At 44.0% G+C, this 12,135-nt stretch overlaps 1 protein-coding gene across 2 annotated transcripts in view; it reads left to right on the top strand.

The window, feature by feature from the left end:
• Nucleotides 1–12,135, top strand: part of LOC102064235 (unconventional myosin-X) — a 99,931-nt gene that overhangs the window by 32,036 nt on the left and 55,760 nt on the right. For both annotated transcript variants that reach the window (XM_074548613.1, XM_014265709.3), the window contains exons 6-12: nt 1,899–2,023; nt 3,323–3,336; nt 3,953–4,037; nt 5,545–5,648; nt 6,977–7,106; nt 7,940–8,058; nt 11,621–11,767. In XM_074548613.1, coding sequence (XP_074404714.1) covers nt 1,899–2,023; nt 3,323–3,336; nt 3,953–4,037; nt 5,545–5,648; nt 6,977–7,106; nt 7,940–8,058; nt 11,621–11,767 — 724 coding nt within the window. The remainder of the gene's footprint in view (nt 1–1,898; nt 2,024–3,322; nt 3,337–3,952; nt 4,038–5,544; nt 5,649–6,976; nt 7,107–7,939; nt 8,059–11,620; nt 11,768–12,135) is intronic.

Raw genomic sequence — 12,135 nt, 5'->3', positions numbered from 1 at the left:
ATGCTGGAGTGCATCCTGCCCACGCCCAGCGAGCAGCCAGCATCACCTTCCTGATGTGCTGCTCCCCCTTGCAGTTCACTTCTGCCTCTGTGCCACGCTGTGATGTGCTGCTGGCACAGCCCAGGCCCCTGCCCTCATTCCTGGCTGACCCAGCTCACCCCACCCTCTGCCTTGCCACTGCTCAGACACCCTCCTGCTTATTTCCCCCCCTAAGCCTGCATGACTTTGCACTTGTGTGTGTGAGCCCATTGCCAAACTGAACTATAAAGACATTTCCTTGTGCTTTTCTTATATAATTTAACATGATTTAGAGCCACAAAGATTGGCCAGCTGGCTCCTGCACTCTCACTGCATCTGTGGTGGTCATATAACATAACCCTGCTGTCCCTTTTCCTGCCTGTCCCCATTAATTTTGTTGATTCATGACAGTGGTGTGGATATTTCTGTGCAATGTCCTTATTTGCATCCTTGTTTCAGAGGTGTGGGTCTTGGAGTTCAGATTCTCCAGAGCAAGGAACTTTCCTGATCTGTGCACCCAGATTTCTCTAACTGGCATTTTAGTGGTTGTAGTGTGTTATAAAAGAGGAATTTTCATTTCTGTCCTTGTTACTTGAAAGCCATTGTTTCAAGAGGTGTTAGGAAAATACTGCCTGGATTTTCCTGAAGGTTGTTGACTATTTCCTTAAGCACAGCTCTCCTTTAGGTAACACTTGCAGGGCCTGAAGCCTTCTGCAAACTCTAGGGTATCTCTACTTGTGGTTATCTTTTATGCTGTATTTACTAACTTGTGAACAATCCCATATCTGCTCCAGTCTCCAGTGGGACTGCACAATAGATCTGTGGAGATGTCTAAAAGTCAGTATTTCTCAGGGTAATAACAGCAATAATTTTTGTTTAAAACTGTGTATGTTTTAAAATTGGACATGAAAACATACAGGCTGTTCTTATAGCATCTCTGCGATTCCTTGCTTGTCAGCCCTTCAGATTATTTTAGAATTGGTTTAATTGCAGAAATGAATATTTTAATCCTGGATTCTGTGTGTCAGTTTGAGTGGTTTAGGCTTTTCCCATGTACTGTTCTGTGAAGCAAGTACCAAGCATTTTAACTGTTTTTTCCTGAAGATGGGAAGGTGCACAGCAGACAAAATTCTTCAATTTATGGCTGCTCTGATGTTTGGTGATAGATTTTTTTGCCCCTTTTTTTTTGGACCTGAAGTGGATGATGATGATACTCTTAGAATGTAATTTCCAAATCTATAGTGTGTGTATAGTGCCTACACTTGGAAACCATGTAGCTTATATCAGCCTAAGCAAGATTTAGGTAAGAAGGGCTTGTGTGTTCTAGTATAAAATTTAAGTACCAAACAAATTGTTTTATTACTGTTTGTTAGTTTGAAGATGTTTGCCTGTAATTTTTAGAGATTGTTGATCAAAGGCAGAAGGAAAAAAAGTAGAATGAATATAGAAGTATGTGGTTTGAAGCTACAAATTGTTTGCCATATATGTCTGATGCCTCTGAAAATCCTTGAAAAAGTACACTTGCATTCGTGGGATGTGCTGTGTAGAGGACACAGCCTGGCTGCTCTTGCCACCTTTCATTTCCTCAAGCCACACTGGTGGGGAATGCCCTTGATAGTGTGAGCACCAGCTGCCCATACAGACTGGAGACTGATTTAATTAACTGCAATCCCAAAGGGTTAAAATTTATCTATCAGCCTGTTAAATTGCTCTTGCCATCTTTCCTTTCCCTTGAGCTCTTCCTGCTTGTCCAGGCTGGTGCTGTAACAAATAAATCTCTCGTGGCAGGACACAGCGTGCAAATGTCAAAAGACTGGGCAGACACTTTGTTTTAATGATATCCCATCACTAATCATATCTTCATTGCCTTGTTTCTACAGCCCCATTCTGGAGGCCTTTGGAAATGCCAAGACAGTTTATAACAACAACTCCAGCCGCTTTGGCAAGTTCATCCAGCTGCACTTCTCTCAACATGGGCACATCCAGGGAGGCCGAGTCACTGATTGTATCCTTTTCTGCAGTGCACCAGAAATGAATTGAATGAGCAAAGACCAGGACGAGCTCAGTGTAGGTCAGGAAATCCCTCATCAAAGTTCTTCAAAGTCAATTTACAACAGTGGGAAAATTTGCAACTTAAATAGGGAATAAGTGTTTGTTTTGTGGCTCTGCAGCACCTAACTCTGGGAACCTTTTGTCTCAGTACTGCCTTAGGTAGGGGCATAGTTTGACTTTTCACTTCATTAATCTCAACACTCGATGCTTAAAACCCTGGAATTTTCTACCTTGGAGGATTCCCTAGGTTGATTACATTCTGTTTGCTCCACATAAAATTGTTCATTTATCTTAGCTCTGCCAATGAATTTGTGATTGAGAAAGGTGAGGCCAAAGTAAGAATAAATATATTCTGCACAATATTTGGGTGCAGAAGAGAATTATGAGTCCCTGTTTTGGGCTGTCAGTGGACCTTGGAACCCTAGTCATAGAATCACAGAATATTTCAATTTGGGAAGGACCCATAAAGATCATTAGGTCCAACTCCCTGCTCCTCTCAAGACTACCTAAAATGAAATCATAGGACTTATGAACACTGTTCAGATGCTCCTTGTACTCTGTTGAGCTTGGTGACGTGACCACTTCTGTGGGGAGTCTGTTCCAGGAACAAGAAGGACAGTGGAGATTGGACACAGTCAAACTGTGTTGAGCCATGATGGCTTTCTTCCCTGTATGGCCAGGTACTCCTCTCCCAAAGGCTTTGACACATCTTTTGTCTACCTGAGGGAGGTAAAGCTGCCCTGGCTGCATTTCCTGATGTGTGTTCAAAGCTGCTGCTGACTTCAAACCACACCAATTGGCAGTGGAGTAGCAGCCAGATGAATTTACTGCTGTTGTAAATGACAGACTGGGATTGTTTGGCCTCTGCTCTTTGTGCTGTCAGGAGATTTAAGATAGTGGTCTCCTGCAGGAGCAGTGAGAACTGATGCAAGACTTGCTGTGTGCAAGGCAGGCTTTCAGATAAGAGTGGCCTCTAATCTTTCTAGGTGTCCCTAATGTGGCTCATCTTTTGTTGGGTTATCTGTGCTCTACCTGGCCCTGCCCTTTTAAATATCTCTTTGGCGCATCATACCTCCTTGGACAGTGAATAGAGAGGATGATCTAAGATGATTTTAGAACCACTCTACTGGCTTTCCAAACTGTCAGTTATTTCACGATTTGTTGCTGGTTGCAGGGTTCATCCCAATGTGCCTATCATCAAGAAATCTGTGCTTCTGTCACTTGGATGTTTTTTCCTTAACGTGCTATTCAGATTTACTGGAAAAGGTAGGTGTCACCTCCACTGAGTGCTGGGTGAGCCCTCTCCTCAGAGAAGGCAGTGCCAGATCACCTCCTGGATGAGGCTGTCTGCACTGCAGCGTGTAGACATCAGCTCCTGTGTTACTACTGCAACTGCCCCAGATGAGGAAGGGGCAGAGCAGCCTCTTTGTGAGCCTCTGTGTGATAGATACAGGCTGTATTTACCACAGCCTTTTCTCCCATCTTTGATAAACTCTGTGCATTACAGAAAGAATCCAAGAAAGAACTGTTAGCTGAGGAGAAAGGGAGAGAGAAGTACCTGGAAATGCGGCTCCACAGAGAAGCACATGGGGTACAACTCCAAAAGCAGGCATCTCTGATTGGATGTAGTTTACTTTGGAGTTGGGAATTCACTGAGGAGCAGGGCCAGAACTGACAAAGTTCAGTTTACTAATGTGTATGCCCAGCACAGCCACAAAGATCTTGATGTAGAATTTACTTAGACAAAACTATCATTAAATAGCAAGAAACCCCTCTTGTGCATTGACCCAGGAGATTTACCTGTATCCTGGTCCTCTCTTGGCCTTTGCAACCACAAGTCGGATCTTCTTCTGCTGTATTACTCTTGTATTCTTTGTTTCAGAACAGGGTGGTACATCAGAACCCCGGGGAGCGGAATTACCACATCTTTTATGCTCTGCTAGCTGGTGTGAGCGGGGAGGAGAAAGGTAATTTCACTTTCTGGATATGTCTTTTGTGCTGTTTCCAGTCCAACGTGTGAAGCAGGTGTAAGTGAGTTAGAGCATGGATAGTTCATGTACTTGATATGTAGCTTCTTCTTGAAGGCCAGCAATGTGGTGATTTTGTGGCAAACAGAAAGGAGAGTTAAGAGAAGGAGGCTGAGGATGACAAAAATTCCTTTTGAGAAAAGACTTCAGGCATTCTGTGCTGAAGGAAAAAGTACGTGCAAAGTGATGAGGTGATGGAACTGTCTAGAGGCAGAGGAAGGGTAAAGAATCTTGATTCATTTGCTGGTGGGAGCTGTTCAGGGAGTTCAAAGGATGGACTGATAGATATATTTTAGAACAAATCTTCAGTATAGGTAATAGTAGAGAGAAGAATTTAAAAGACCAGTGATGTAGTGAAGGTACTAGAGTACTACACAAAACATGTGTTGTGTCTGAACAAATGGTTTATAGCTCTGTACCTGGGGAAGAGAGGTGGGTCTGAAAAAGTGCACACAGAGAAAGGGGCAGCTGCAGCCTGTGGACAAATCCTCTCTGTAGTGCAGCAGCCCCCTAACAACTTCTGTGTGTGTCTGTCCCAGGCATTGCTGAGCACTGATGGTGTTTCTGGAGAGGCCAGATAGGCAGGCAGGGACATGCTACAGTTGTACTCTGGTTTTGAGGGCCTGGGGAATTTCTTTATGCTTTTGGTTTCTGTGTGTTAGGATAATCAGATGGAAGATTTGGGCCTGACAGAGTAGGAGGGAGTAGGATTTCAGTTTTAGGGGGTATGTGCAGGACTGGCTACTTAGGTCAATTCAGAGATTAATCTAAAGCAAAGGAAAATAGTGAGGATGATGGTTATTATCAATTGCTTAGGGAAAACATACAAAACAGATTCCTTTCTTCAGCAGATCTCTGCTATTCTTCCCCATCTACTTCTCCAAGCTTGTGTCCCAGGCTGCTTCAGCTCCCCATCTGTAATGTGGTTTTGGCTCTTGATCATCCTTGCCTCCTTTCTCCATTGATGTTTTAATTATCTTATGTTCTTTTCAAAATGGGGGATCAAATCTGCAGATAGTGTTTAAGATGTGGTTGCACAGCAAATATACAGAGTCCTAATTCTGGGTTTACATTTAGTTTTGTGAACTATGCTCAGTTTTTAACTGCTGCTTAGCACTGAATGTCTTCAGAAATCTGACTGTGACTCTCTGAACTCTGTGTCAAGTGATGATATCTAATTTAGAGGTCATTACCATATATATGCAGTTAAGACTATTTTTCTGTACACTTTTGGATCTAGAATTAAAAGGTTTTTTCTTGAGTCAATTCAGTATTGAGATATTCTTCTGAGACTCTGCAGCTTGGGATTTGACTGTTCTAAATTACTTTGCATACCATCTGCAAGCTTTGTTACAGCACACCCTCCCACCCTCCTCTCCTATGAACTAAAAGACTGGTTGCTAAATAAATTGTTGTCTCTCCCCTGCCTCTTTCTCTCCTGTTGCAGAGAGCCTCTCTCTGTGTGAGCCAGAGACTTATCACTACTTGAACCAGTCTGGCTGCGTGACTGATGAGAACCTGAATGATGCAGAGATGTTCAGGAAGGTCATGGTGAGTCCAGTCCTAACTCCTCCTGAACTTTTGGGCACAGGCTCATGGACTAACATGCTGCATGGTCTAGATCTCACAGGCAGAATTGATTTGTCCTAAGCCAGAATTTGGTGTTCAAGTCCAAAACTCAGCTAAAATGAGACTCAAAAAGTGGCTTTAGTGTACAGAAATTGGGGGGTTTGGAAAACAGTCAATATGAGTGATAATTTAGAATGATAGAAAATTTGGGAGAGCAGAACCCCACCCCATAATGGTTTGTGGGAGCCTCCTAGATAGCCTGATTCAGGGAACCTCAGACTGACCATTGGAAGGGGAGGAGTATGGCCTGAAGGTACTGTTCTCCAGAAATAGTCCAGTGAAGTTATATCACCTGGGCAAATCCCCTATTCTGAAATATCACAGAGATTTAACAGACACCTGTTTATCAGAGGTTAAGGGATTAGCAGGATGAATGTGCAAATTCATGTTTTATTTGAAAACACTTGTTGGCCTGAAGGCTTTAATAATGTCGGTGAAACCAGATAGGCAAGATGAGTAGAGTCAGCTTAGGATTTCAGTACCTCCTGGTTGGGTGTGATTTATGGAAGGGAGGCACCTGCACAGCAGAAGTTTCAATGGCAATATGGCATTTATTCTTCAGCTGAAGAGATGCTGGAGGAAAGAAAGGAACTAGAAGCCCAGAGTGCCCCACTGACAGGGTGCATGCATGAAGGCTGGGCCCTACCTCTCAAAGTCAATTTATGCCCCAAAAACCCTGGCTCACATGCAGGCATTAAGAGGGAATGCGCCCCACTTCCTCATTATCTGATAATCTCTTTCCAACCATCTAACAGTTAATGCTGAAGGCCTGGTTTTAAATCTTGCTGCATAAATCTACTGTACTAAGAATGAATTAAGGGGGTTATGTGGATCAGAGTAAATTAAGTATCTTATATGGATCCATCCTTCAGGGAAGAAAATAAGTGAGAATGTGGAAGCCATCCAGTAACATCTGTAACCTGTGCTGCCAGTGTTCAGGGTAGGATTTCCTCACACAGGCACAAACATTTTCTTTCTTGTGTCAGACCGTCAGTGGTGGCAGCAAAGTGCAACCTGAGGATGGGGACAATGCCCACCTGCCTTAGCTGGCAATAGAGTAAATGTAAGAGAGAATGCGAGGCAGTAAAGATCATTGACAAATGTATAGCTCAGAGAGGTGCTGTGCCATTCCATTTCATTTGTATTCATGGTGATTGTAATTCTGAGTTTTACATCTTACACACACCTGGCCCGGCTCCAGTGTACCTGGCTGTACCTGCAGCTAACATTAGCTGTTTGGTTTTGCACAGACTGCCATGAAGGTGGTGGACTTCAGCACTGAGGAAATCAGAGACATCTTCAAGCTTCTTTCTGGCACACTTCATTTGGGAAATGTTGAATTCATGACAGCTGGTGGGGCCCAGATTACAACAAAAGCAGGTAAGTAGGACTTTAGCAACTTGGTAGACCATGCAAAGCCCCATAAGGTGCCCAATAAAGCCCTCTCCCTATTCCTTTCTCTCTCTGTTATGCTGGTCTGCAGTACCCTCACCAGCAGTTTCCCTGTAGTTGAACTCTACAGAAGCATTGCCACAGGATGCATTGCCCCTGGGATTTAGTTGGTCTGTGGCCCTGTGATCTATTTGTGCTCCTCGATATTCTCAGACTGAGTCCACAGCCTCACAGTTTCTCTTTTGAATTGAAAGAAATGGAAGAAATAGATCAGGAAGGAGTTTGAGATAAAAGTGCTCTGTTAGAGCCTTTCCCCCGTCTTCATTTGAAGCAGTTGCTAGTGTGCATTCTGTTACAGTTATTTAATCTCAGCTGGTCTGCAAAGCGAGTCCCAAAACAGACACAAGCAATAAAAATGTATTACAAGTGTTTCAAGTTGTAAGTTAATTGCCTCTCAACATCCAAGTTTAGCAATCCCATGCTCAGACTGCAGTATTGTGCTTTTACAAAACATATCTTCTCAGGCAGTGTTTTGCTGGTGCTGAGTCTTGCACATAGTTTTGCTCTTGCTGTTGTCAGCAGGAAGGCTGACTTACATGAATACCTGACTGTGCTCTGTAATGGGTATATGAGCCTCAGACTGGGTATGTGAGCCTACAGCTTTGGGTATGCCCAAGAGAATCAAGTAAGAGGGAGTGTGTTTTGTGCTGGAGTTTAATCACCTCTTTTGTAGAAGTCCCTGGGATTTCCTCACTGAGCTGCAAAAATATCCCTGAGTGATGGGGATCCATGCAGGAGAAAAACGTGTCTCTTCCTTCTAGTGCTGAATGTTGCCAGTGACCTCCTGGGCTTGGACGCCTTTCAGCTCTCTGAAGTGCTGACCCAGAGGTCCATGATTCTGCGTGGGGAAGAGATCAGCTCTCCTCTCACTGTGGAGCAGGTAAGTGTCCCAGTGCATGCTTCCACTTCTGCCACTTCTGCATTTCCAGGCCCTGAGTCTTCCTCTGTGTCACCCGTTCCAGCCTAGGGCCTCCTGTTTCTCAGGTATTTTGCCCTTATTGGTAGCTCAAGTCCCAGTGTTGACTCTGCTTTTCAGGCTTTACAGGGGAGTTCACCTGCACAATACTGGTTTTAAGTCACCTTCACTCACCAGGAGCTGGTCATACTTGTGTCATGCAGAAGGTGCATCAGATGCTTTGTGGTAATTGCATGTGTGCGTGCTTTATCCTGCAGAACTTCCAGGCTGTGCTGTGTTTACTGGAAAGTAAAAGCTGGCACACAATTCCCACAAAATATCTGGCAGTTGGGCTGTTACCCCACAGCAGCTTCTTTCTGGATCCATACAACCACAAAGGAGGACCACATAAACTGACATGCAGCTCTTGTGGTGCTGCTGATCACTTGAGGGCACTCTTGGTGTTTTAGGCCATGCACAGATAACTGTAGAAAATCCTCTGTCATTAATAAAATGCAAGGCACTGGAAGGCACGGAGTACTATTACTACGATGGAAAAGGCACCATGTTATAGCAAAATGAACATCTGTAATGGAAATCATGTGCTGACACAGACTGCAGAGGGTTATCAATCCAACGCCTACATTGGCAGAGAAGCCAGAGTTACTAGACTCTCTCTGATGGATGTCTGTCTAACTTTCCTTCAGATTTCCCATGGAAGGAATTTCACAGCATCTTTAAGTATCCTGCTTTAGCTGCAGTGGAGTCTGGATCTGAAAAGATTTTCCTCATAATTTAGATTACCTTTGACATCCCAGCTGTCCACCTTACAAGCTTTGGCTTCTGTGAAGTTTTTCATGTGGTGTTCTCTTTTCTAAGCTAAACAATCCAGTTCCTTCAGTGCTTCCTTGTAAGTAATTTTCTAAATCTCTTTGTCTTCTGTCTCTGTTTTCCCACATCTTTTAAGAAGTGGAATGCCCCTAACTGGGCACTGTGTTCAAGCTGAAGTCTCAGCAGTGCTCATTATGGTAGCGTAGTTGCTTATTTTCTTGCTGTAGACACACATGCTAATATATCACAAACAGAGCTTTGCCTTTAAGAAATGATCTCCTTTTTCTGCATATTCTGTGATCTTTCTTTGCAGTGAAATTGTGTGAAAAATATTTTCCAGCCTGTAGTCTGTGGTAGATATCGTCAATATCAGACACCGCAGTTTTCTTGTTCAGCTGTCTATTCTAAATAAGCCACATCTTTCTCTAGCAGTGTGTAAGGTTGGATAACAGATTATACCAGAGGCACTTCTTGCAGTCCACAGCAATGGCATGCAGTTGTAGAATTGACAGTCTCCCTGAGCAGAGCTTCCCCTGCTGGTATAGCTGTTCCTGACATGTGTGTGTATTGGACCCCACACTTACTGCTTGGAGCCCAGTGAAGTACCAAGGCCACAAGAAAATTGTGATAGCAAGTGGATGCTGCCATTTAGCTGTGAGCCTGCTGCACTCAACAGTGGGCCTGTAAAGGCTGTTCCTGCCTAAGCCCTAAGTGCTGCACCCACCTTTTCCCACTTGTGGGGTAGCATTGCTGGGGATTTCTCATTATGTAATGGGCTCGTTACCCGTCTGAGCTTTGACATTTCAGTGGGCTGAAGGGATGAACTGGCCTTAAGCAGGCAAAGCTGGCAGGATGAAAGGCGCCTTTGAGAATCTCATTTGAGCCATACTGTGGGGAAAGTGACTGCTTACAGCTGTATGGGGAGGTCCTGTTCCTGGAAAATGTGTCCAACTTACTGTGTAGCCAGATACTCTACAGAGGCATGGCCTTGAGGGCATTCTTAGTCCCAACCAATATCTGATGGAGAGAAGAAACAGCCAGAAAAGGCGTGTGTGCCCATGCTTTGAAATGTTCTCTTTAGTGGAGAAGGGAGGTTATTCTGTGTCAACTTTGAGCTGCTGAAGAGGAAATAGTACCTAGGAAGAGAAAGGAGGAGAAAACCAGTGTGGTTGGGTGAAAAGAAGGATCTGGCAGGCTGGGCCTCAGAAGTTTGTGAGACACTGGAAGGGATCAGAAACAGCTGGCCTGCCTGTGCTATTAGCAAAGAGCTCGTGTTATTTAGGGTTGTAAAACTGAAGGGGGCTCGGGTGCTTTTGGAAGATCTGTCATTGCTGGTCTGGCCTACTGAAGGAATTGCCCTGCTGGTGTCATAGGTGAGACAGGGGAAACAACCTGCAATCTATTTACTGCAGTTTATTTATGAAATGACAAGATTACAGCTTTCACCCTACTTGATTATTTAATGTACTGGCTCGCTCGCCCCTCAGCATTACATTCTCTGGAACTCTCTAGATGTCAACTTCTTTTCTCAGTTGGGAGTTTGCAGTTTGTCCAAGAGGGTTGGGCAAAAGCTTGTCTGGGTTTATATTGTGCAGTTGCAGTTACCAGTCTCCGTACTACTAGCCAAGGTCCTTGGGCATGCTCTGACATTTATCTCCATGTCTCTGATCTCCAGGATCTTTCCCCACTTCCAGCATCTTTCTTCCAGTCATGATCTTTGCCATCTTCTCTCCTGGCTCCTTTTGCTGTCCTCTGAGATCATGTCTTCTTGTTAGGGACCCTTATTTTTGGCCTTCTTGTCTTTCCAGAACCCTAAACTCTGGTTTCCCATTCTAAATAGTGTATGTGCAGAAGGACAGCACATGACATCAGACTCCCAGTTTGTGGTTCTGTATCATGTCTCTTTATTAACTGGAGGATTTAAGGTGTGCCTTTTTTGTGTGTCCAAGTGTTACCAAAATATGCAACCAGCCCATCCCTTGTGCAGCTATCAGGTAGTAGGCTTTTGCTTAAGATACGGAAAGTTTGATTTTGGATGTTCATCTACATGCTTTCATACACTCAATTATCTCCTGCCTGTTAGTGATTGCAATTTAAGTTATTTTTCCCATGTGTGACACTTGGTTATGGTATCTAAATGGGATGTTGGGTCAACTGCAGCAAAGTTTCAACCCATGAACTTCTGGGGCATGTGTCCTGGCTGTTGGCCAGTCTAATTGGATTCTGGTAGGATAATGCTGTTTGCAGGAATGGTTTGGAAAGGGAATTTTTGAGGGTAACTTGGTGACAGAATATTCCCTTAAATCCTGCCCTACCAGTTTTTTGAAAGCTGAGCAGACACCCATTTGACAGCTCTGCTAGGAGTACTGAACCGAGATACCTTGCCTGTCACTGCAAATGTTGGCTCAGGTGACACAAATTACTCCTGTGGGCTTAGTTATGAGGTATTTTGTCACCTTCCCCGTCCCAGCACTTGTTCCAAAAAATGTCACTGATTTTGTTACTTCCTTCACCCTCTCAAGTGCAGTTACCCAAAGATTATGGCATGTCTGTGTGTGGCCTGGCTATTTGAAAACTTGTTACTAATAAATACTGCGCTGTACACAGCCTGAGAAACCTGAAGAGGAGCGGAGGAACCTGAAGTCCCACAGAGATTTGTGTGGCCCTTATGTCTTCTCTTTTCTTTGTGACTCATTTTTTCTCTCTGTATTTACAGGCAGCTGACTCCAGGGATTCCCTCTCTATGGCACTCTATTCCCAGTGTTTTTCATGGCTCATTAGCAAGATTAATACAAAGATCAAAGGCAAGGAAAACTTTAAGTCTGTGGGCATCCTGGATATCTTTGGCTTCGAGAACTTTCAGGTCAGGATTTTGTTTTTTGTGGGGTGGGTTGGTTTTGGAGATATTGATGCATATTGGAAGAAACTTTGGTGGGTTTGCATCCTGGTAAGGATAGCGTAGGGCATTCTGGAATCTCTACCCTGCCACTTTCCCCTGAAAGCAGGAAGATATATTTAGCTGCCCATTTCTGCCAGCCACATTCATACAGGCTGATGTTCAAGGTTTGTGATACAGACCCTAAGCAGATCTGCTGTGATAGATAATACTGAATTTTTTATTTGTATGTGAACCAGCTCTCCAAACCCTACATGTACATTGTTTGTTTACATCTGTTTTGTGTTGTGTGGAGAATCCTGCATGTGATGCTTCTCACTACAGCTGATATGAGA

This window comes from Zonotrichia albicollis, chromosome 10, assembly GCF_047830755.1.
Source record: "Zonotrichia albicollis isolate bZonAlb1 chromosome 10, bZonAlb1.hap1, whole genome shotgun sequence".
Lineage (NCBI taxonomy): Eukaryota > Metazoa > Chordata > Aves > Passeriformes > Passerellidae > Zonotrichia > Zonotrichia albicollis.
Note: the sequence above shows the minus strand (reverse complement) of the source record. Positions and strands in the feature narration are given on the sequence as shown.